Genomic DNA, 24635 nt, shown 5'->3' with positions numbered 1-24635 from the left:
AATTCCCAGTCAGGGCACATATAAGAACCAACCAATGATGCATAAGTAAGTGGAACAAAGCAATGTTTCTCTCCTTCAAATCAATAAATAAAAATTTAAAAACAGAAAAAAAAAGACATAGAATGTTGGCAGCCACCCAACAGCCCATAGAAGGTTCCGGCATGTTCCATTCCCAGCTTAACCTGCCCAACCCTACTGTTCCGAGTTTTATGGAGAAAATGTTTTCCTTGCTTTCCTGAGTGGTTCTGTACCCACAGTGCACCCTAAACAATACTACAGGTTAGTCTTGCTTATTTTTATGGAGTCATTCTCTATGTATCTGGCTTCTTCTGACGTTCATTTTTGCAATTATGTGTATCTGTACTCATTCAATACACCACCATTTATTTATGCACTGTATTTTTGAAATATATATATATATCTTTATTGATTTCAGAGAGAGGAAGGGAGAGGGAGAGAGAGAGAAACATCAATGATGAGAGTCATTCATCGTTTGCCTCCTGCACGACCCCGACTGGGGATCGAGCCCGCAACCTGGGCATGTGCCCTGACCGGAAATCCAACCGCAGTGTCCTGGATCCTAGGTCGATGCTCAACTGCTGAGCCCCGCCCGGCTGGGTAGACCCACTGTGTTGTTGATGGATGCCTTAGCCCATTTGGGCAGCTGTAACAAAATACCAGCAACCTGGTGGCTTGTAAACAAAAGACAGTATGGTTCACAGTTCCGGACACTGGAAGTCCAGGATCAAGGCTCCACCATGGTCACCTTCTGGTGAAGCCCCCTTTCCTGGTTCCCGGCTGGTGCCTTCTTGCTGCGTCCTCACATGGGGGAAGGGGCCAGGGCTCTCTCTGGAGCCTCTTCTATAAGGGCACTAATTCCATTCATGGGGGCTCCACCTTCATGACCTGAGCACCTCCCAGAGGCCCCAGCTCCAAATTCCATCACTTTAGGGCACTATGATTTCAACATATGATGTCGGGGGGCGCAGACATTCAGATCGTAGCGATGGACATTCCACTTCTGAGTTCAGGGCTGGACATTTCGCTGCTGTGGAGGTTGTTAGATGTGTCTCCCGGTGCAGGGAGTATGAGTTTCTCTAGGGTGTGTGCCCAGCAGTGGGATTACTGCATCACAGACTATGCACACCTTCAGCCTTATGAGAGCATGCCAGCCTCCCAGGCGTCTGAAACCTGAGAGGCTCCGGGTGGAACTCTTGATCCCCATTGCCCCCCTGCCCAAACTTGCCCTGCTCCAGTTTTCTGGCCTTAATACACCCACCATCCAACCAGTCCCTCCTGATTTCTCCCTTTCCATCACACACACACACACACACACACACTCTCTCTCTCTCTCTACCTCCAGAATTCATTTCAAATCCACCTGTTTGTCTCCATCACTCTGGTCCAGGCCCCCAACCTCTCCTGGTGGAATGAGGTAGTCTACTGCTTACACTCTGCCCCCCCCCCCCCCCCCGTTCCTCCTCCACTTGGCAGCCAGAGGGATCCTTGCGAAGTGCAAGAGGGGTCACATCTCTTCACACTTAGCATCTTGCTCTCGTACCTTGGCCCACCAGACTGTGTGACCTGACCCTGGCTTACCTCCCAACCAGGCACCCTCCTGGTTACTCCCTCGCTATTCTGGCCTCAGATCAAATGCCACCTCTGTAGGAAGCCTGCCCAGACCACCCCATCTAAGGCGGCATAGTTCAGCCACTCACTTTCTTAACACCCTACCTTGTTTTCTTGAGTTCACAACTCTCTCAATTTGCCTTCAGTTTTTGTTTGTTTTTTAAATATATCTTTATTGATTCCAGAGAGAGGAAGGGAGAGGGAGATAGAAACATCAATGATGAATCATTGATCAGCTGTCTCTAGCACGCCCCCCACTGGGGATCGAGCCCACAACCTGGGCATGTGCCCTGACTGGTAATTGAACCAGGATTTCCTGGCTCAACCACGGAGCCACGCCGCCCGGGTGCCTTGTTTTTTTACTCTCTTCTACACCTCAGCTGCCTGCACTAGACTATCAGCTCCACAAGTTTTGTTCAGTTGGGTCTCCAGAGGGGTTACAATGCTGGCACGCAATGCGCCCTTGCTACAGGAATGTACTCTGAACCCAGGAGGCAATCTGAAGGCCCGCTGGATCCTAATCTGAGGTCGGAGGTAGCCTCTAAGGTACTAACTCGGTGGCCTAAAATGCAGAGTCTAAGCGGGGGATGGCTCAGCCTCCTGGAAGGAACTGGTCTGTAAGGTGGCAGTTTGGTTTTTAGGGGACATGTCCTTTGGGGTTGAAGGTTTCAAAAGGGCCTGTCTGGTTCTAGGGAGCACGTCCACCCGTGGAAGCGGACCTAGTATTTAAGGGGCAGGGTTCCATTTAGATGAGACTTAAACCATCTCTGATTTTAAGGGTCAAGCACTATTTCAAGGACTCCAAATTCCTCGGAGGGAGGGAAGGCTGTCTCTACTAGGAGGCCTGTCCTAAGCTGGGGAGGGAGAACTCCCCACCCACTGGAGCCAAGGTTCAGACAGCGAGATGGCATTAACCGACAGGACGAGGTTTATTGTGGTCCTGAAGACACTGGGGTCAGGGATAAGGGGGTGAGGTCGAGGCTCATGGGGAGGACCCCCTAGCCAACCCCCCTTTCCCTTGGGGTTGGGAGGAACACAAACAGAGATGGAAAGACCGACAGGTGCTACAGCAGAGCAGAGGGAGACCCTAGGCTTCACCACCTCCCACTCAGGCGAGTCCACAGGATGGGGAATGAGGCGGAGGAGGAGGGAAGTCGGCCCTAGTCACTGCAAGGAGGGAGCGGGGAGGCCACAACCCGGCCAGCCGTTCCAGTGGACAGGAGGCTGTGTATCTGATCAGTCCATCCTACTGGGCATGGGGGGGGATGTCCAACCGGCCTACTCTAGAGTTTGGGGGTGGGGAAGACCATTAGGGTTCACCCATTCCGCAGCTGGGGAGGGAGGCCTAATCGGGGAGCGGGCTGAGGGCAGGGGGCATCCACCCTGGTCCTCCTCTGGCACAGGGAATGGAACGGGGGAGGCAGATTCTGGCTCCATCCATCATCTAGGGGCACCAGCGACGGTGGCGGGTGCATTCGGAAGGATCCAGGGAAATTCAGGGGCATGGTCCCCCACATTCTCCAGACCAAGGTCGTTGGGAATGATGGCTCTCAGGGAGAGGGCAGGCTTCCCTTGGGGGCGGGGTGCCCATCTTTTATTAGGGCCCTCAAGGTGAGATGTATACTTGTGGAGGCCCATTTCTCATTCCTAGGTCCCCCCAACTTAGGGGCCCATTGATTTGGGGGTGCCCATCATGGATTCCAGGGAGGCCTCAAGCTCAGGGATCTCCACAGATCCCCCAGCTCAGGGTGCCTATGTGGGTTTCTGGTGGCCGCGTCCCTCCAGCCAGGGTCCCCTCATCTCAGGGCCCGCGCCTGGATTTGGGTGGTCCCCTGGGGGCCCCGAGTCCAGCGCCAGGCGGGTGGCGGCATGGTCAGTCCATGCCCCGGTGCAGCTTCAGGTGCCTGGAGAGATTGCTGAGCGTGATGAAGCCCTTGCCGCAGATGTGGCAGGGGAAGGGCCGCTCGGTGCCGTGCAGCAGCCGGTGGCGCTTGAGGTAGCACTCGTGGCGGAAGAACTTGCCGCACTCGAGGCACGGGAACGGCTTCTCGCCCGTGTGCACCAGCACGTGCCGCTCCAGGTCCCGCGGGGAGCGGAACAGCTTCTCGCACTCGGAGCAGCCAAAGATCTTTTTGCTGCGGCCGGAGCTGGGCGCCGGCTCCCCGGAGGCAGGCTCCCCCTCGGGGGCCACGGAGGCCGCCTCCGCCCCGCCGCCTTCCCCGTGGCTGGCTCGCCGGTGCTCCTCCAGGGCCGCCAGGGCCGCGTACAGCGCCCCGCAGTGGCCGCAGCCGTAGGTGGCCGGCCCCGAGTGCGCCTCCAGGTGGCTGGCGAGCGCCGCGGCCGATGCGAAGAAGGTCCCGCAGTCGCATTGGTACAGCGTGTCTTCCGACGGCTCCGCCACGGCCGCCGGCGCAGGGGCCTCCCCGGAGCCCTCGGGGAGCAGCCCCCCCAGCTCGGGCACACCGCCCCCGGCACGGCTCAGGACCACCCCACCGTCCCAGGCCGGGCTGGTGTCGCCCGCCTCCGCAGTGCCACTCTCTCCAGGGGTCTTGGGCCCTGCACCGGCCCCTGCAGCCCAGGCCTGCACTGGGGGTGCGCCGGGGCCCTGCAGGTCGTGCGTCAGCTTGTGCCGCTCCAGAAGCGCCGGGGCATTGAAGTCGCGCTCGCAGCGCGGGCACTTGAAGGGCTTCACGTCGGTGTGCGCCGCCCAGTGGGCCGCCAGCTCCCGGCCGTGGTCGAAGCGCCGGGCGCAGGCGCCGCAGGCGAATGGGGGCAGGGAGGCCGCGGCTGCAGCTGCAGCCTCCGCCAGCCCCCAGCTGCCTGGGCCCACGCCCTCCGCGCCCTCGCCACCGCCAGCCCCGGCGCCCCCACACACCGAGCAGGGCCCCACGTTGCAGCAAACGGAGCAGGGCGCGCTCAGCGCGGGCAGGCCGGCGCCCGGCTGCAGCGGGGACGGGAGCGCCCCGCGGTGCTGGCGCTTGAGGTGGCGGCCCAGGCTGGAGCGCGAGGAAAAGCGGAGCTCGCAGACCAGGCAGCAGTAGGGCTTCTCTCCAGTGTGGACGACCTGGGGGGAAGAAGGGAGAGCAGGTTCAGGGCTGGGGTTCTAGCCCGCGGCGCAGGTTCCCGCGCTGTGTGAGGGAGGGGGCCCTTGCCGCCTGCCACGTCTACAGGGCCAGGACTAGCTTCAGTGCTGTCCCTCTCCTCTGCTTTGGGCCACGCTGGCATTGCCTTTAGTCCCTCCAGCCTGTAGACGAAATGGGGCCATATACTAAACCTGACGAGCCCAGGAAAGGCCTGCGTGGCGACCTTACAAACTCAAGAGGCCTAAAATAACCACAAAGGATGGTGTGAAATGAACACTTTTTAATTAAAAGCAGTTTATGGTGGGTAGTCATGTCCTAGGCTAGAATCTTTCCTGATAAAGGTCAACTTTCAACTTAATTGAGCCTGTCTATTGTCTTTTTGCACCTACAATAATATACCTTTGTAATGTCTGGGTAACTTCCCATTTTCTGGACCCTCAGGGCACAACCAATGAACCAGGGTACAAACCACAAATCCTCTCATTGTTATTGTTATTGAGTTAATTGTTGACTGTTAGACCTATGTAAAAAAGCACGTGTCTATCATTTTACTTTTTATCCAATCCCAGAGATCCCTCTCCCCCACTCCTTTGCTTTCTCCCGCCTCCCTAATCTATCACCAATGGATTTAATGCAACCCACTTCTATTTTCTCTTTTGACTGTAATGTATAGGATAAAACGCAAAACTGCCATTCTCTGGAGCATTTTCTCAGTCCCTTGAGATTTTGCTTCCTGGCAATTGTAGACAGTTTGGCTCAAATGAACTCACACAAATTCACATGTTGACAGGCCTTTGGACCTTTGTAAGGGCTGTTCCCTGAGGCTGGGGAACACTTCCTCTCACTGCTCCTAACTTACTCAATTCCAACAAGCCCGCTTAGGAGACTGGGGCTTCCTGGGGCAGTGGCTAAGCACTGAGGATCTGAGCACTAAAGGACCTGGGTTCAAATCCCACTCTGCCTTCCACTCTCTGTGAAAACTTGGACAAGTAACAGCCTCTCAACAAACTTTCCTGTCCTACTATCCTCTAAACCAATGGATATTGGGGGGAAGGAGAGAGAGGCTTTCTAACCTCCTGGGTCCTAGCGTAGGAGGTGGCTCTTTTCCTGTAAACCCTCTAGAACTTTCTGCATTGATGGAAATGTTCTATATCTGTATGGCCAACAATGGTGGCCACTAGCCATGTGTGGCTGTTGAGCATTGGAAATGCTAGGCTAGTCCCTGGGCGAGACTGTGTCTTACACAGGTCTCTATGGATATTGGCCCTTGTGGTTTACTTGAGACCTGAAAGAACAGACACAGGTTTTGAGTCTGGAGTCCTATTGATTGGTAGTGTCTGCCTAGAGAGCTGTGGGGAGGCTGGATAAGAGAGTGCAGTGCTACGTTAGTCATATCTGCCAGGGGCATGAAACCCAAAGAAGTGGGAGTGCTGCCCCCAAAAAACAAACCCCCATCCCATGCCCGACCCGGAACACTTCAGATCTCTTGCCTTAGCCTCAGAATACGATAACCCTGTGTCCTCATGTCTCAGTTGCAATTTGACATTTATTAACCTGGTTGTTCAGTGACTGTTGCCCCAACTAGATAGACTCTTGGCTCTGGGAGGCCACAAAAGGAGTGAACTGTGTCTCTTGTCTCTCTCCTTTTCCCCAAGGAGTCTGTATACTGTAGGTGCTCATTAAATGCTCAGTTGAATTATAACCCACTAGAGGCCAGGACGGAGACCTCAGAGGGCTGTGAATGTCACATCAAGTTAAGGATCAGGGGTTTTAATGGGGGGGGGTCCCCGGTCACACAGGCTGGACATGAAGGGGAGAGACAGAAGGTGGTAGGACCTGTACACTACAAGCTTGTCCCATCTCAGGGCCTTTGCACTTGCTGTTCCCTCTGCCTGGAATGCTGTTCCCATGGTGAGTGCCTGCTCATACTTCAGGTCTCAGCTCAGATATCACCCTGCCCTGCCCTTCCCCGCCTTGTCTGGTTGCCCACAGCTCTAGGCTCTTTACACCTGCATATTGGCTTATTGTTTAATTTCCTTTCCAGCACTTCTCCCTTTCCAGAAGTCTTGCCTGTGTATTTGCTTTCTTGTTGATTGTCTACCTCCAACGGAATATAAGTTCCCCAAACGCTGGGACTTTATTGATTTCCCTTTGTCTACCCCAGTGTTGGGAGCAGGGAAAGCTCTTGATGGACAATTGCTGAATGAAAGAATTAAGTACATCCGTGGTAAATCTGCCTTTAAAATGGCAAGGGAACACAAAATTGCTGGTGTGTGGGGGAAGGGAGATGTATGGACAGGGGGATGGGAGGAGAGGAGCCTATAGGTGAGACAAACGTACTAAGAACGTTTTCCTTCAATCCATAAGTAGGTGGTGACTGAAGAGATACTCCTGGTGTTTTTACTGGTCAGCGCGCTTTGGCCAGAGGGGAGGAAGAAAGAGGAAAGTTTTCTCTGCCGCCCAGAGTGGGGCTGGGCTCCAAGGCCATGTCCAGCCCCGGAAGGCAGCCGGGCCAGCCTGCAGGACTCACCTGGTGGTGCAACAGGCCGGTGGAGTCTCGGAACCCCTTGGGGCAGGCGGAGCAGCGGTAGGGCCGCTCACCCGTGTGCGAGCGCAGGTGGTTGGCCAGGTTGAAGCTGTGCTTGAAGCCCTTGCCGCAGCGCGGACACGCGTGGGGCTTGAGAGCAGTGTGCCGTGCGAAGTGGCGTCGCAGGTCCGAGCGGTAGCGGAAGCTCTTGCCACACTCACTGCAGTGAAATGGGACGCGGGGGGCGGCGGCGGGCGGTGCTGGGGCCGGGGTCGGGACAGGGGGCGCTGGCAGCGGGACTTCATCCATGGTGGCGTGGCGTGAGGGCAGTGGCGGGTGGGGGCTCTCTGGAGCAGGGGAGACATGGAAGGAAGGTGAGGGAGTCACCTCCCCATCGGTCCTCCCCATCAGGCTCTTGCGACTCACAGACCCGCCGCCGGTCCCCTTGGAGCCCTTACCAATAAGCCCTAAACCACACCCGCCAGAACCACGCCCACTGCCTTTAAGCCCCGCCCACTTTCCTACAACCCCCTTTCCACACATCTGCCAATCTCCCTAATCATTCCAAGTAACTTAGACCCTGCATCGTGTTTTTAAGTCTCACGGGCTTTGCGAACAGACTCCTGCCCCTCTCTAAGCCCCGCCCACTCTTGCCCAAACCCCGCCCATTCCTTCCAAAGCCCCTCCCACTCTTCCATTCCTTGACAAGCTCCTCCCACTTCTCCGAAGAGGAAAGACCGGGAACGTCGGATAGAAGCACCTGGAGCTCTTTTCACTTGCAAAACACGGACAATAGGAGGACCTAGCTCGGGGCGTGGCGGCGAGGCCTCAACCAAATCGCTTAGGCCTGCGCACGGCAAGGACTCAGCAGGGAAGCTGCGCCGCTCGCTACTGTCCTGAAGCCCACGTCTCTTCTCCACTAAGACCCGTCCCCAAGCCCCACTCAGTTCGTCCTTGAAGTAGCCCCATCCTTTCCAAGACCCCGTCTACCCAACCCCTCACTTTCGTGGCCCCTCTGAGTCCCGCCCCAGGCCCGCTAAGTCACTTCACGCACGTTATAAAGACTTGCTATTTCCACTAAGACTCCCCAAATTGCACTCTTAAATCCCACCTCCTCACTGTACCCCGCCCGGGGACAAACTCCGCCCCTTTTACTCTAAGCTCCTCCCTCCTCCACATGGAGCCTCATTTCCCCACTCAGCCCATTAGAACCCTTCAACCTTGGGCCCTTCCACCGTTCTCCATGGGCCACGCCCCTTCCTTAAACCCCACCCACTTGCCTAAGCTCCTCCCGTTCCCCCACCCGCGGCCGGGCTCCCTCCGCCAAGCCCCGCCCACCGCACTCCAAGCCACGCCCACCCGACCCCCCCAGTCATTGCTCCGCCCCCCGCCACTAAGCCCCGCCTCCTCCCCACCCACTCGCCTGTGGGGCGGCCCCCCCTCCGCGGTCCACTCGAAGACCCAGGCCCTCAGAACTGGCCTTTTGTGCCCCTCCCCCCGTCCCTAAAAGGTGCGGCCCCGGGCACCCGGGGCAGGGGTAGGTCAGGCGGGACCCGCGGCCGGGTGAGTCCACCTCGCTCGTACGGCGCGGGGGTTCTGGAGCCCTGGGGCGGCCCCGGGAGGCCGGGAAAGTCAGTCCGCTTTCCTCTTTAATTACTTACACCTCCCTCTGGGCGCCGACATTTTGGGCAGCGGGGGCAGCGTCACTTCCACCCGGGGGGCCCCTCGACTTCCGCCTCGGCTCCCTTCTCCCCCGCACTCCCCCTTTCTCCCGCCTTCTCGGCCTCCCCCTCCCAGCTGCCCGCCCTTCTCCCTCTTTCCCGTCCTTTTCCCAGCACTAGCTGTTAGAGAAGCCAGGTAGGCGCCATCTTGGGTGAGGGCAGGAAGCGGGGCAGGGTTCGGGGTGACCCCGGCGCCATACAGACTAAGGGCAACAAGCTCAGCGCGCGGCTCCCCTCCGCGGGGTCGACGCTGGCGGGTGGTGGCGCAGAAGAGGGCAGGTCTGAGTCCATTTTCGCAGTCTCAGGCCCTTCCTGGGTAGCAAGTTAGAGTTGCATCAGGAGGAAGGAGAAATCTAAGTCCGCCAACTGCGATAGAGAGACAGGAGGAAAGAGCAGGTTCCATCTTGTCCTCAGCCCTCCAGGAGGCTTTGAAGCTTATCAGGCGCCATGTTAATTACGGGAAGGAGCAGCCATTTTCCCGCTCCTCATCCTTTCGGTACCTGTGTTTGCTTGGGCCCCCGGTTGGGTACTTTGTGGGAGGAAAGGCATTTCTACCTGGTTGTGATGTGTTGGTGCGTAACTTCCCGCTCGGGGCAAGCGAGGGCGCCGGGAGTGCAGGCGCGGACGTGAGCGGTCCTTAGGACCCAGCGCGTCCTTTTGTTCCCGGCGGTCGCGGGTCCGACCGGGAAGGGGAGTGGGCGGGGCCAGCGGCGTCCTCTCCGAGGGGCGGGGCCGTCCCGCGCGCGCGCGCGCCGCCAGGGCAAGGGCCCCCTCGCCCCCGCCCTTTCCCACGCGTCGGCCCCGTCGCCCCCTGCACGCGCACACTCGCGAGCCCCGGCGACATGCAAATGAGGTACCCGAGAGGCGGGGGTCCGGGCGGGGGGAAGGGAGCGGAGGGAGGGGAGGCCCGGGGCCGCGCGCTCCCGGAGCGCGCCCCCCACACCTGCTCCTGCTCCCGCGCTCGGTGCGGCGTGCGCTCGCCGACCTCGCGCCCCGTGGAGCGGGCCCGGGCGCGCGCGCGCAGACCCCCTTCCTGGCGGCCCTCGCCGTCCGCGACCAGGCGCTGCTCATTGGCCGCCCCCGCAGGGCCCGCCCCGCGCGCTCGCGGGACCGGCGGCCGCGCGCCTGCTCGTGAGTGGGTGATGGGCGAGGGTCGGAGCACCACTCCAGAGGCACTGGTTACAGTCCAGGACCCCCACTGGAGCGAACCGTTCGATCCTGGAAAAGCGGTTGCCCCGCCTCTGGACCTCCATATGTGTGCCTGTTCCAAGGGGTCGCAGTGGCACCTGCAAACCCTGCTCCTAACTGCACCTGTGCTTCCCCCCTCCCTCCACTTTGTGACACCCCAGTCCCTTGGTCCCCAGCTCTGATGATGATGGTGGTGGTGGTGGTAGTTTATTGAGTCCTTACTATGTGCCAATGGACAACCCTGGTATACCCATTTCACAGAGCTGGATTCAAACCCAGGACCAATGGACCCCATGATGTCACCTCATCCCCTGAGTCCCATTCTTCTCACTCCCTAGGCTGGACCATTGTGTCCGAGTGAGATCTGGTTCGAATCTTGGCCCTGCCACTTCCTAGCAGAGGGAGCTTTGGCAACTGACGTGGCTTTCCTGTGCCTGGGTTTCCCCATTTGCTAAATGAGGGTGATTGTGACCTCCTCAGAGGGCTAATGTCTCCCAAGTGCTCTGAGCACTCATGGCTTGTCCCTGCGAGTAGGTGGAACTCTTCGTCATATTTTGCAGAAGGCTTGACTGAGGCTAAGAAAAGTGTGCACCTTGCCCAAAGCCACACAGAGAGTGACAGACACAGGAATCAAACCCAGAACATCTGACTCCGGAGACTAGACTCCAGTGTGTTTCCTCACCTCTACCCAGGGTCAAACATCACCTGGGACCAGCCCCTTACTTCTTGTGGTCCTGAACCCCCTTGCCCTCCCACTTCTACCAATCAAGAGCACGGACAGAAACATTTCTGAGGCCTCTATGGCTCTGGAGTTTGATGGGCTCTCTGCTTTGAGGATCACAATTCTGGCCTGTACCCTCAGTTGGACTCTCTCCTCTCTTGAAGATTTTTCTTTATTTTGGCTCAAATTGACCTTGAACTTCGAGATCCGTGTCAGGGCCTAGGGAGGCCTGGGCACTCTCTGGGGCTCAGGGCGGTGCCTGTTTACCAACTGGCACAGAATTCTGTCCTTTTACTTGTGAATCCAGGTGAATGTCAGCCATGTCCAGGTCATGAGACTCAGAGGGATGGGCGAGGTCTTGGGGGACAAGGGGTGCTCCAGACCTTCCCTGCACTGACAGCTGCCCCCTTTCTCCTCTTAGCCCGGCTCCAGTGCCCAGACCCAAGTCCTCCACTGCTCAATGGACACCCCCAGCCCAGACCGGTTGCCTTCGCCTTTGCCGGGGGAGGAAGAGAAACCTCTGGCCTTGCCTCCTGTTCCCCGGGGCCGCCGGGGTGAATGTCCTGGAGGGGCCACCTCCTCCAATCAGACGCTCAAGGCCTGCCTCCCTCGCAAGCGGGGCCGCCCCCCCAAGTCAGGGCAGGAGCCCCCGCTTGCACAGGGGGTGACAGCCCCGGTGGGCAGCAGCGATGGCACTGACCTCCTGCTGATCGATGATCAGGGTGTGCCCTATACAGTCTCTGAAGGGTCAGTGGCTGAAGGGCCTGAGGGCTCCGGCCCTAGGAAGACCCCACACTTCTGCCCAGTGTGCCTGCGGGCCTTCCCCTACCTCTCGGACCTGGAGCGCCATAGCATCTCCCACTCGGAGCTGAAGCCACACGAGTGTAAGGACTGCGGCAAGACCTTCAAGCGGTCCAGCCACCTGCGGCGGCACTGCAACATCCACACCGGCCTGCGGCCCTTTCGCTGCCCACTCTGCCCCCGCCGCTTCCGGGAGGCGGGCGAGCTGGCTCACCACCACCGTGTCCACTCAGGGGAGCGGCCCTACCAGTGCCCTATCTGCCGGATGCGCTTCACAGAGGCCAACTCGCTCCGGCGCCATGCCAAACGAAAGCACCCCGAGACCATGGGGTCACCCATGTGTCCCCCAGGGCCTGAGCCACCGTGGGACCATGAGGGCATCCCGGCCACAGAAGGGGCCGAGGAAGAGGAGGAGGAGCTGGAGGGGAAAGAGCTGGCCTGACCCACAGCCCCGGCCAACCCTCCCCAGGCTAGGTTTAGAGCTGGGGGTTCAGCTGGTGCTGCGCCTGGGTAGGGAGGCTGGGACACCCTCATGTCTGGTGGTCTTCCTGTTGTGGGAGGGGGTTGTGGGTGAGGACCTAAACTTCTGGGCTCTGCTGCCTTCTTCCACCCTCTCCTGGACTGACAGGCCCTTAGAGGCAGGGGCCATGGAAATAAATCGCTGCCTTCTGGCTTCCCCTGTGTGTTCAGTGATGGTACCAGGGCTGGCCCTCCTCTACTTCTTTTCTACTTTTTGTTAGAGAGAGAGAGGAAGGGAGAGAGAAACGGGTTGGCTGCCTTCTGCACGCCCCCTACTGGGGATGAGCCTGCAACCTGGGCATATGACCTGACCAGGAATCAAACTATCAACCTTTGGGTGCATGGAAGGACACCCAGCCAACTGCGCCACACTGGCCAGGGCTACTCCTTTTCAAATGCTCTTCTGCCTACACCCATGGGAGTGCATGGAATTTGGGAGGACCCCATGTCATGTGCCTTATTAACTTGGTGCTAAAGAACTAGCTTGGGGGTAGCCTTTGTCCCCTCTCCCACCTCCAGCAGACCCCAAAGCGCTCCCCTAAACATCCACTCTAAGTAAGACATTGAACCTTCTGTGTAGATGTGACTCTAAGTCCCTCATCCTCTGGTCCAGCCAGATTCCTGGAAATTCTGCAGCCACCACTTTGCCCCATCTCTTTTTCCTGACTCTTTTTGGAAGGAAAAGCTGAGTTGATGGTCTGAGTTAGAACTGACAACTTTGCTAGGGCTTAGGTAGGTAAAGGGGTGTGGCCTGGGGAGCGGGGCTAGAAGCGGAGCCCGACGGGGACTGAGCAGTGAGGCTTATTGGTCAGGTAGGTGGGAACTATAGGCGGAGTTTAGACAGGCTATATGAACTGGGGTGGCTCTTAAATTGGTTTAGGGGTTGGCGGCAGAAAGTGAGTATTTTAGAGGAATGGATAGTGTTCAGCTGAGGGGAGGGTGTCAGGAGGGGTGGTACCGAAGTATTAAGATGCTGAGGGGTGGGCATGACTGCTATTCAGGCCAAGGGGGGAGAGAACAAACCTAAGAGAGGAGTGACGGAAATCCCTGAGAGGGGAGAGGGGAAGCTTAGCAAGATGGACTAGATAGAACTAGGCTCAGCTACTTGGGTGGGGCTGAGTCAGTGACGCAATTTGCAGCGACATATGAGGGGCAGTATCAAATGTGTGGTAAAGCTGTGGTTCTGACTAGCCTGCATCAGAATCACCTGGAGGGTATTTTTTTTTTTTTTTAGTTGAGTTATAAGTTGACATACATTATTAGTGTAGGTCTACAACAGTGATTCGGCATTTCTATACATAACGAAATGATCACGATAAATCTAGTTACCATCTGTCACCATACAGTTATATTACTGACTGTGTTCCCAATGCTGTACATGACATCGTGACTTACGTATTTTATCACTGGAAGTTTGTACCCCAGGGTTTCTGATTCAGGTCTAGAGCAGAGGGCCTGAGTTTACATTTTTAAGTTTCCGGGGTGATTCCGCTGCTGCTGGTCTTTGGACCATAGTTGAGAACTACTGACTTAAGAGAACGATTCAGAGGTTGGAGGCACAAAGATCACATTGAAATTGCGAGAGCGCTTAAATGCTAGGGGGCGGGGCTAAGCAAGGGCGTGGTTTGGCCTAAAGCTGAGGCCGGGTCTAGAGGGGCGGGGCTTCAGAGGGTGAGGAGGACTTCTAGAGAATAGGGTCCTGGAAGTGGGGATGAGCAGAAAATTCGTGGGATCAAGGCAAGGAAGGAGGATGCAATTTGAGAGGTCGGTCGAGGCTTGTTACAATTAAGCTCTGAAATAGTGATTCAGGTCGGGGGCGGGGCTTAAGCGTGAGATTTGCGTGAGGGGCGTGGCTTAACCCGATGACCCGGGCGTGTGGGTGGGGCCCTAAGGAGCGGGCGCTCAGAGCGCAGGCGCACTTGTTCAGCTCGCCCGCCGGAAGCGGGGTAGGCAGTCCCCGCCTGCGCCTCCCAGCCAGCGCGCAGGCGCACTTCCCTCTCCCGGTCGCCGCCGCCGCCGCCGCCGCCGCCTCCTCTTTCCGCTCTTCCACGGCGGCGCCTCGGAGACGAGCGTGACTTCCGCTTCCGGCGGGCGGGCAGGCGGGCGGCGCGGGGCTGCCAGGGAGGGGGAGGGGGCGGCACTTCCGGTCAGGCCCTCGGGTCTCCCCAGAGCGGCGGCGCCTCCTCCGCCTCCTCGGCCTCCTCCCGGCGGAGACCCCCGGCGCCGGTGAGTGACGGGGCGTGTGGCCTGGAGGCCCGGGGACAGCGGGGGCGGGGGGTCCCGCCCAGGCTCGCTCTGGTCCTCAAAACGTCCCCATCAGTGCTTGCGCCGGGCCCTCGCCAGGGGGCCCCCATTACTGCTCCCCCACAAGAGCACCCAGATACCTGCCCCATTAACGCTCCCACGTAGGACGGCGACCAAAGCGCCCTCTTTCGTGGCGCTCCCCTAAACTGCTGCTTTCTTGTGGGATCCCTGCGTAGCTCCCCGTCATTGCTTCCTCCGGGACAGCCCCCCAAATGCCACCGGCGTTGCCCTCCCCCAAGCAGGCCAGCTGCCCCTGAACCCTCCTTTAGTAGCCCCTATAGGTTGCCACCAAAGGCTGTTGCATTTGTGCGTTATAACGGAATGTCCCCCATTACCTCTGCCCACACACAGCCCCCCAAAACTCCTAACCACTTTCCCCCCAACGCCCCCTTCGTTGGTGTAAAAATACTTTATCTTCTGGTCAGCAGCCAAGAATACCTTTTTTTCCTTCTGCACCGCGCTCCTCCCCAGTAATTCCCCTTGAAAATACCCCTTTCGACACCCCCAGACCCTCTCCGCGTAGAACAGCTCCCTCTAGAGGTGAGTTCTCACCCGCATCCTTGCTCTTCAGGGGGGAGTGCCCCCCCGGCTCCCATCGCTCTCCACGACCCATCTTCTCGTTGGTCCTTGTACCGCAGGGCAGCGCCCCTCCTGAGGCCTCTCCCTAACCTGCCCCTTCTCACCCGGCCCTTACTCCACCCGCCTGGACTCCCTGGAGAAGCCCCCCAGCTTCACTGGGGCAGGAGCCCTTTCTCCCAGTGTCCATTCAGTCGGTCTTCATTGAATGGACAGGCACTGTTCTGGGTCCGAGGCATACAGGTGTGAACGGGAGAGATGCACAGTATTTCTTTTTTGGGGTTTTACTGTCTGGTTGAGGAGACAGATCAAAAACAAGTAAACAACATCATCAGTTGTGTTTTCTGAGAACCTGGTAGCTACTTTAGAGGTGCAGCCTGAATTAGCAGAGCTCACTTAGCTGTGCAGAGATTTGGGTGGGCTGACACAGGCAGCGGGAAGAGGAGTGCAAAGGACCTGAAGTGCTCACAATCATGGTGAGTGGGGGAGCGGCTGGGGAGGCCCATGAGGTTGGAGTGAGGGGAGAGATTGTGTGATCTTAGAGGGCTGTGGAGGTGAGGGCATTGTGATTGGTTATCTGGCCTTTGTCTGCTCTACCAAGCCTAGAGTGGACATCATTTGTTCATTCGTTTGTTCACCAGCTGTTTAATGAGCACCTACTACACACTGGGCATGCAACAAAGAACAGGATCCCTCGTCCTTATGGAGTGAATGTGCTGTTTCATGGGGTAGGCAGTTAAAAAAGTGTGAAGAAAATACAACAGGATAAGAGTATAGTGTTACAGGGACTGTGGTGTTAGAGGGTGGCAGGAAGGGCTCTTCCAAGAATTTCCTGTCGCCCTCTTGTCCTTCCAAAAAGCCATGTTCCAAAAAGTTACTCCCTCCTCCAGGCACTGTGACCCAGGCACTGCTCTTAGCTCTCCTCCCCCAAGAATGAAATGATTAAGAGGATGAACCCTGGATGCCACTGGTGGTGATAGCGCTGAGCAAACTACTCCCTCTTTTTCTAGCCGCATTCTCACTTATTTAACAGATATTTTTGGAGACAGGATCTGTGCTGGGTCCTGGGGATAGAGCAGTGATCAAAACAAAGACCTTTGTGTGCATGGAGCCTACCTTCTAGAGGGGGAGACACCACCCACAAGACACAAGCAGAGTTTATGGTTTACTAGGTGATGCTGACTGGTAAGGAGAGAAATGAAGCAGTGTGGGGAGAGCAGGAGTGGTGGTCTGGGTGACAGGTTACAGGGGTCATGGAGAGCCTCGCTGAGAAGATGACATTTGAGCAAAGAAATGAAGGAGGTTAGGGAGTGAGTCAGAGCATTCCTGGCAGAAGCAACAGCCAGTGCAAAGGCCCAGGGCCGGAATGTAGCTGGCACATTGGAGGAGCAGCCAGGAGGCTGTGGGGGTTGTGTAGGTCATCAAAAGGACTTTGAGTGAGATGGGGTCACAGCATGGTTTGAGCAGACGAGCGGCATGGTTTGGCCTTAGTCCTCCTGCCTATGAATTATCTAATGAGTCTGTTAAGAAGTTTGAGACAAGCCACATAAGGGACCTAGTACAGTGCTTGTTAGTGTTCAGTAAATGCCAGTGGCTAGTCCTGGGGACAGGTGGCAGGGAAGTGGATGAGACAAAGTATACCATATAAAGTGGAGTGGGGACGTTCCTTTATTTTGGAGAAATATCGAAAGGGCATGTAGGGGGTAAGAGCACACACTGTGGAGCCCCACTACCTGCCTTTAACTCCTGGCCCTGCCCCGTTCTTGGTGTGACTTTAGGAGATTAATTTTCCTCCCTGGCCCTCAGCCTCTTCCTCTGTGAAACAGATAATAATTGTAACTGTTTTCTAGGATTATTGGGAAGATGCCTTGAGTGGATGCTGTTAAGGATTTAGATTTGTACTTGGTATGTAGAAAGCATTCATTCAGTGTTACATGCTACTAGATGTTACCATTATTGTTATTAACAAACTGGAATTTTATCACAAGGCAGCTCGTTGCAAGGGAATGACCCACAGGTCCTGGTATCAGAGATTTGGAATCCAATACCTGTTTTTCCCTTTACTGGCTATATGACCTTGGGGAAAACAAGCCTCCTTTCCTTAGTTTTCCCACTTATAAAATGGGACCAATAATGGCACAAGACTTTTGTGATGTATCAAGGCAATGGTTCCCATCACTCTGGTCAGACAATAAACATAAGCTGTTATGACTGTGACTGTGGTTGCCATGGGCTCCTGCCCCTTAAGACCATTCCCCCATCATGCTTCTGTAGGAAACCCTCCTGTGATACATCTCCCCTTAGAAAGATACCAAGTAAGTCTTGGGTGCCCTGAAAGTGGAAATGTCTCTAATTTCCCAATGGAATAATCATGAGCCTGATCAGTCCTGTCCCCCAAGAACACCCCCTGCTCTCCTCTGACTCACAGCCCTTCAGCATCTACCCACCTGCCATCATAACAACATCACCATCCCTTGATTCCTTCTCTTGGGAACCCACCTCAGTATCAGCTCAGATGCTGCTAAATGTCCCCCTCCCTTTATCAGGAAATTCTGTTCACCCTAATCTCATCCTTTTACTTATTCAAGAAATATTTATCAATATAGGCATTTACAGCTATAAATTTACCTCTGAGCACTGCTTTAGCTGCATCTCCCAAGTATGTTGTGTTTCCATCTCCATGCATCTAACTTCCCTGGTGCTTTCTTTGTGGACCCACTGGTGATTTAGGAGGGTGCTGTTTCATTCCCACATACCAGCAGATATTTGTGGAGCACCCATACTGTGATAGGTGCTGGGGCACAGTGGTGAACAAGGCAGGCAAGTCTTTGCTGTTCAGTGCCAAGGCCAGACAGGAAACACACAGCAAATGAAATAGACATGGTAAACTAACGAGAGTGACCATGATAAAAAAAATACAGCAAGTCAAGGGGATAGCAAGTGGGATGAGGTGGGGGGTGTCACTTCTCTTGGAGGTGACATCGGAGTAGAGATCTGAAGGAGGCAGGAGAGAGCCTTGAGATACGGGGAAGAACATTCCAGGCAGAGGGTGCAGTTTCACCACATCACTGTTCTGTCTGCTCAGGAGGGTAACCACCTCCCCCTCTCACCAGTCCCCTTGTAATCAGAGAGCACTCCCAAATAAGGGCCCTACCCTTACAGTTCCACCCCTACCTCCCCTACCTTGTGAGGAGAGGGAGTGGGTTGAGCCACAGACTTACTCTGACCTTGGACAAGTCATTTGATCTCTCTGTGCCTTGCCTTCTCATTTGTTAGGTGGGGATAGCCGTAGTCCCTGTGTCATAGCCTTGTAAAGTTGTGGGGATTCAGTGAGTTAACCTGCATGAGGCACTTGGCACATGGGCAGCCTGCAGGAAGTACCCGGTCAGTTAGCTATTAGTGATGTGGTGGAGGTGAGCCTGGGCAGCGGCTTCCTCCCCAAGACACCTTCCTTCCCGCCCCTCCTCCCTGCTCCCTTCTACCACCTGCCACTCCATCCCTGTCTCCCCACTGAGGTTCCACCCCAGGCTTCTGCTCCCATGCCAGCTTTGCCTTCCGGCAATGAGATGAACCAGAGGGTGTGAAGGACATAGGATGTTGGGTCTCCTCCAGGGACACCCAGAGCTGGCAGCTAAAAATATCACCTCCGGGGGTGGGGGGGTAGAGGAGACACTCCCCTTTCACCTGAGGGGCAGAGAGCCAGCCAGATGGATGGGGCTGACAGGCCCTGGCCTTGGTGGTGGACACTGTTAACTTATACCGTGGGCTAGGTGCAGAGCCAGACCCCCAGGGGCAGGGACAGTAGCTGAGGATCTAGCCAGACCTTGCAGACCTTCTCCTACTGGCTCCCCCAGACTCAGCGGATGCGTTTGCTGAGGCCCTGGGGTGGGTCCCAGGCTCAGGGATCAATTGCAGGAGCTGAGGTTGGGGGGAGGTGGGCAGACATGGACAGCTGCAGTCTGGGATGAAAAGTTTTGTAAAGAGGGTACCCAGAGAATGACCACCACCTCGGAGGGGGCAGGAAAAGGCTCCCTGAGCGGCTGCCATCAGGCCGCACTCAGGCAAGAGATGTCATTGAAGGTACAAAGAGCTCTGGGGACCTGGTGAGCCCTGCCAATCAGTGTGTTTCCTTGCTGCTGTGTCAGCCCCCTTAAGCCCCCTGCAGTGTAGGGGTTACTGCCCCTTGGGAAATGGAGATAGTGTGGGAAGGAGATGGGACCTGAACGCAGGTGTGCCCAGGCCCAGGGCCACGTGTTTCCCTGCGGTGCCAGGCTGCCTTTCCTCTCTGCCGGCCCCCTGCTGTACCCTGTTTGTCCCAGACCAGCAGGTTCTTCTCACCCCTCCCAACACTGTCTTCATTCCAGTTCTCTTGGTTTGTGATGACTTTCTGTTCCTCCGGGAGTGATAGCGATGACAATATAATACCTTCCAGCTATCGAGTGCTCACAGAGTGCCAGGGACCAGACACTGGAGGGGCTTGTGCTTATTTTAGCTCCTTAGATCCTCCTTACAGCAGCCCTGTGAAGTAGGGGTGTGCTTTGTCGCCTTTATTTGTGGGTAAGGAAATGCAGGCACAGAGAGGTTCAGGAACTCGCTGGTGGTCACACAGCATAGGTTCAATTCTGGCACTGGAGGCTACCCCCTTAACCACTCTGATAGAAATGATTATTATGATTGGACAGAACCTGAGAGACTGAGGACAGAAGACTGCGTGCTTGGGGGGCCACCGCCTGCCAAGGTGGAGTTAGGGGGGTGGTTAGGACAGAGCTGAGGCCTGAGTGTTTGCAAAGTGGATTGCGACCAGAGGTGTTGGGAAGGAGAGGGCCTAGAGGCCCGCAGGCAGCGCTGGGACACAGGGTCTGGGGGACGCGTGAGGCCCGGAGGAGATGGGGCGGGGTGGATGCGGGCCTCCAGTGCGCACAGCGCCTTCGCGGCGGGGGCGCATCCCCCGCCCGCTTGCTCAGCTGCGCCCTTTTCTCCGCAAGGTCTCCCATCCCCGCCGGCCGAGATGGAGGCGAACGCGGCGGGCAGCGGCGCGGCGGGCGGCGGCATCGGCGGCGAGGACGGCGTGCACTTCCAGAGCTACCCCTTCGACTTCCTGGAGTTCCTCAACCACCAGCGCTTCGAGCCCATGGAGCTGTACGGGGAGCACGCCAAGGCGGTGGCGGCCCTGCCCTGCACCCCGGGGCCCCCGCCGCAGCCGCCGCCGCAGCCGCCCCCGCAGTACGACTACCCGCCGCAGGCCAGCTTCAAGCCCAAGGCGGAGACGCCCTCCTCCGCCTCCTCTGCCTCCTCCGCCTCCTCCGCGTCTTCCTCTTCCTCCCAAGCCAAGAAGCCTGACCCGCCCCTGCCGCCCGCCTTCGGGGCGCCCCCGCCCCCCCTCTTTGACGCTGCCTTCCCCGCCCCGCAGTGGGGCATCGTGGATCTCTCAGGACACCAGCACCTGTTTGGGAACCTGAAACGTGGAGGACCCGCCTCCGGGCCAGGGGTGACGCCGGGGCTGGCCGCTGCCGCTGGGACACCCGGGCCGCTCCCTGCCCCCTCGCAGACCCCGCCGGGACCCGTCGCGGGGGCGGCCTGCGACCCCACCAAGGACGACAAGGGCTACTTCCGTCGGCTGAAGTACCTGATGGAGCGGCGCTTCCCGTGTGGCGTGTGCCAAAAGTCCTTCAAGCAGTCCTCACACCTGGTCCAGCACATGCTGGTGCACTCGGGGGAGAGGCCCTACGAGTGCGGCGTCTGTGGCCGCACCTACAACCACGTCTCCAGCCTCATCCGCCACCGCCGCTGCCACAAGGACGCTCCGCCCGCCGCTGGGGCCCCACCACAACCAGGTGCGACCCTCCCGCCGTTGGGACTGCCTGCTGCTCCCCCTGCTGCCGGTGCCCCCACCTCGGTCCCTGCTGGCCCTCCGTCCACGCCGGCCGCCCCCGCTGCCTCTGTGGACGGAAATGCAGCCCCGGGTGGGGGTGCACCACCAGCAAGTGTGGGGGCTCCCCCTCCAGCTGCAGGTAGCGGCGAGGGCCCCTTCGCCTGTCCACTCTGCTGGAAGGTCTTCAAGAAGCCCAGCCACCTGCACCAGCACCAGATCATCCACACGGGAGAGAAGCCCTTCTCCTGCTCCGTGTGCAGCAAGAGCTTCAACCGCAGGGAGAGCCTCAAGCGCCACGTGAAGACGCACTCTGCTGACCTGCTTCGCCTACCCTGCGGGGTCTGCGGCAAGGCCTTTCGTGACGCCGCCTACCTGCTCAAGCATCAGGCGGCGCACGCGGGCGCAGCAGGGCCCCGGCCCATGTACCCCTGCGACCTGTGCGGCAAGTCCTATTCGGCACCACAGAGTCTGCTCCGCCACAAGGCCGCGCACGCACCGCCCGCAGCCCCTGATGCACCTAAGGATGCCGCAGCTACTGTTTCGCAGCCCGCGCCCGCCTTTCCTCCGGGCCCCTACCTACTGCCACCCGACGCCCCCGCCACGGACAGTGAGAAGGCAGCGGCAGCCGCAGCGGCCGTGGTGTATGGGGCCGTGCCAATGCCGCTGCTGGGCGCGCACCCTCTGCTGCTTGGCACAGGGACCAGTGGGGCAGGTAGCACGGGTGCCAGCGGCCCCGGAAAGACATTTTGCTGTGGCATCTGTGGGCGTGGCTTTGGGCGCCGCGAGACGCTGAAGCGCCACGAGCGTATCCACACTGGCGAGAAGCCACACCAGTGCCCGGTGTGCGGGAAGCGCTTCCGTGAGTCCTTCCACCTGAGCAAGCACCACGTGGTGCACACCCGGGAGCGCCCCTACAAGTGCGAGCTCTGCGGCAAGGTCTTTGGCTACCCACAGAGCCTGACGCGCCACCGCCAAGTACACCGGCTGCAGCTGCCCTGTGCCCTGGCCGGAGCCACCGGCCTCCCAACAACCCAGGGCGCGCCAGGGGCCTGTGGTCCGGGCTCCTCGACTGGGGCCACAGGGGCTGCAGAGGGCCTGAGCTACGCCTGCTCGGACTGCGGCGAGCACTTCCCGGATCTCTTCCATGTCATGAGCCACAAAGAGGCCCACATGACGGAGAAGCCCTATGGTTGCGATGCCTGTGGCAAGACCTTCGGCTTCATTGAGAACCTCATGTGGCACAAGCTGGTCCACCAGGCCGCCCCGGAGCGCTTGCTCCCGCCCGCACCCAATGGCCAGCAGCCCCCGGATGGCTCTGGTGGCGCGGTGGAGGCGGCTAGCATGCTGGACAACGGACTGGCAGGGGAGGTGGGGGCAGCCGTAGCGGCGCTGGCAGGGGTGTCCGGGGGCGATGATACCAACAGCACTGCAGGAGCTGGGGGCAGTGGAGGCGCCAGCTCAGGCCCCGAGCGCTTCAGCTGTGCCACTTGCGGCCAGAGCTTCAAGCACTTCCTGGGCCTGGTCACTCACAAGTACGTGCACCTGGTGCGGCGGACCCTGGGCTGCGGCCTCTGTGGCCAGAGCTTCGCGGGCGCCTATGACCTGCTCCTGCACCGGCGCAGCCACCGGCAGAAGCGGGGCTTCCGCTGCCCTGTGTGTGGCAAGCGCTTCTGGGAGGCGGCCCTGCTGATGCGCCACCAGCGCTGCCACACGGAGCAGCGGCCCTACCGGTGTGGCGTGTGTGGCCGAGGCTTCCTGCGCTCCTGGTACTTGCGGCAGCACCGAGTGGTGCACACGGGCGAGCGGGCCTTCAAATGTGGCGTGTGCGCCAAGCGCTTCGCGCAGTCGTCCAGCCTGGCGGAGCACCGGCGGCTGCACGCAGTGGCCCGGCCCCAGCGCTGCGGAGCCTGCGGAAAGACCTTCCGCTACCGCTCCAACCTGCTGGAGCACCAGCGGCTGCACCTGGGCGAGCGGGCCTACCGTTGCGAGCACTGTGGTAAGGGCTTCTTCTACCTGAGCTCTGTGCTGCGCCACCAGCGTGCCCACGAGCCGCCGCGGCCGGAGCTCCGCTGCCCCGCCTGCCTCAAGGCCTTCAAGGATCCCGGCTATTTCCGCAAGCACCTGGCGGCCCACCAGGGTGGCCGGCCCTTCCGCTGCTCCTCGTGCGGGGAGGGTTTCTCCAACACCTACGGCCTCAAAAAGCACCGCCTGGCGCATAAGGCCGAGGGCCTTGCGGGGCCTGGAGCAGGGGCTGGCACCTTGGCAGGAAAGGAGGCCTAACCAGGGAGGCTTCCCATATGGCACTCCACTCAGATGTCCCCTTCCGGACTCGCCCCTCCTGGGGTGCAAGTCAGACTCTGCCCCCTCCTTGCTGTTTTCCCCTCCACCCCTTGACAGACTAGCCTCCTTCCAGGCCTGTGCTGTACAAACTCAAGGCTGAATCACTCCCAACCTGGACCCCTCTGGCCATCTTTTCATCCCATCCAACCTTGAACCTGATCCTCCGTGCAACCAGTTTTGTAAACCCCGTCAGCCCCTACCCCAGCAGCGTTCTGTCCCCCGTAAGCTTCGGTGGAGATGGGCATGAACTGCCCTTCCCTTCCTTTGGTTTCCAGCTGGACAGTGGGATATGAGCAGAGTTGGGAGGGCACAAAGGGGCCTGGGTGCTCTTGGATTGTGGGTGGGGGGCGGGGTGGCAGACGCGGCTTGTACAGAGCGGAGATAATAAACCTCATCACCAGGGCAGTGGAGTCCTTTCTTACCTCCTGGAGCGAGGGGATTAAGTGCTGGCAAAGGGGAGGGTGAGAACACCTGTTTCCCTGGGATTTCCATTCCCCACACCCTCTGCCTTTCCTCATCTCCCCGGTAGTTACTGACTGAGTAATCACCATATCCAAGACAGGTAAGTCTGTGCTCTCAGGAACTGACAACGTGCCCAGACTCCTTCCCCTTCAAGGTGCGGTCTGCATTTGTTCACGGCCAACATTTCCCAAAGACCCCTGTCTTCCAGACCCTTCACTGGGCACTGGGAAGCATGAACTGGACTCCCTCCTTGCCCCTGAGTGAGGTGGCAGAGATGTCCTGGTCGGCCACTGTATATTCTGGCCTCGTGGTTCTGGTACAGCTTACTCCCAGTGCATGCCCCCCAGGGTAATTTGGAGGTGTTCCAAAAGCCCTTTCACAGCCCTCCTTTGGGCCCTCAGAACAGTGAGAGACATGCCCTGCGACGTGCAGTATTACCCCGTTTGTCAGAAGGGTAGGCTGAGGTCCTGGAGAAGGAAGGGTTCAAGGACACCTGGCAGGTCCAGGCTAGAGCTGGGGTTGCAGTCTCACTGCTTCAATATGAAACTGAAGACAAAGCTGGCTCAGGGTGCTGCCTGCCTGGGCGAGTCCAGTTGGACTCCCCGCAACCCAATACACCCGAAGGTGGCCACCCAGTGTGGCCACCATGCCTTAATGCCAAAGACCCAGTGTGCCCGTGTCCCAGGGCTTGAAAGTCACAGATGTGAACAGCACACTGTAAAAGACATGGGCTGGGGGAGCAAGGAGGAGTCATCAGAAGGGGGGTGGGGGGCAAGGACCAGCTTCCTGGAGGAGAAAGTGATTGCTGAGCATGACAAAGTGGGCAAAGGATTCCTGGCCGAGGGTTTAGTGAGTCTGGCTAAACCTAGCTATTCATTCTGGAGAGTTTCAG

General features: G+C 58.3%; 3 protein-coding genes across 9 annotated transcripts; 2 read left to right on the top strand and 1 right to left on the bottom strand.

Annotated features, from left to right (window-relative positions):
* Positions 1 to 1488: 1488 nt before the first annotated feature.
* FIZ1 (FLT3 interacting zinc finger 1) lies at positions 1489 to 8958 on the bottom strand. The gene is made up of 3 exons (XM_081119996.1): positions 8901 to 8958; positions 7243 to 7586; positions 1489 to 4693 (listed from the first exon to the last, which is right to left on the bottom strand). The coding sequence occupies exons 2-3, from the start codon at positions 7546 to 7548 to the stop codon at positions 3503 to 3505; spliced, it is 1497 nt and encodes a 498-aa protein (XP_080976122.1). The 5' UTR covers positions 7549 to 7586; positions 8901 to 8958; the 3' UTR covers positions 1489 to 3502.
* Positions 8689 to 12346, top strand: ZNF524 (zinc finger protein 524). Of its 6 annotated transcripts, none has more exons than XM_081119999.1 (2): positions 8689 to 8802; positions 11291 to 12346. In XM_081119999.1, the coding sequence occupies exon 2, from the start codon at positions 11330 to 11332 to the stop codon at positions 12110 to 12112; it is 783 nt and encodes a 260-aa protein (XP_080976125.1). In that variant the 5' UTR covers positions 8689 to 8802; positions 11291 to 11329; the 3' UTR covers positions 12113 to 12346. The 6 variants fall into 6 exon arrangements, with proteins under 6 accessions (XP_080976125.1, XP_080976126.1, XP_080976128.1 ...); XM_081120000.1 differs by lacking the exon at positions 8689 to 8802 and adding an exon at positions 8918 to 9096; XM_081120002.1 differs by lacking the exon at positions 8689 to 8802 and adding an exon at positions 9151 to 9239.
* Positions 12347 to 12429: 83 nt separating this feature from the next.
* On the top strand, positions 12430 to 23679 carry ZNF865 (zinc finger protein 865). Of its 2 annotated transcripts, none has more exons than XM_081119994.1 (2): positions 12430 to 14415; positions 20055 to 23679. In XM_081119994.1, exon 2 carries the CDS (start codon positions 20078 to 20080, stop codon positions 23219 to 23221), a length of 3144 nt encoding a protein of 1047 aa, XP_080976120.1. In that variant the 5' UTR covers positions 12430 to 14415; positions 20055 to 20077; the 3' UTR covers positions 23222 to 23679. The 2 variants fall into 2 exon arrangements, with proteins under 2 accessions (XP_080976120.1, XP_080976121.1); XM_081119995.1 differs by lacking the exon at positions 12430 to 14415 and adding an exon at positions 14434 to 15545.
* The last annotated feature ends 956 nt before the right edge of the window (positions 23680 to 24635 follow it).

This window comes from Miniopterus schreibersii, assembly GCF_964146895.1.
Source record: "Miniopterus schreibersii genome assembly, chromosome: 18".
Taxonomy (NCBI): Eukaryota; Metazoa; Chordata; class Mammalia; order Chiroptera; family Miniopteridae; genus Miniopterus; species Miniopterus schreibersii.
The sequence above is the reverse complement of the archived record's forward strand: the minus strand, read 5'-3'. Positions and strand labels throughout refer to the sequence as shown.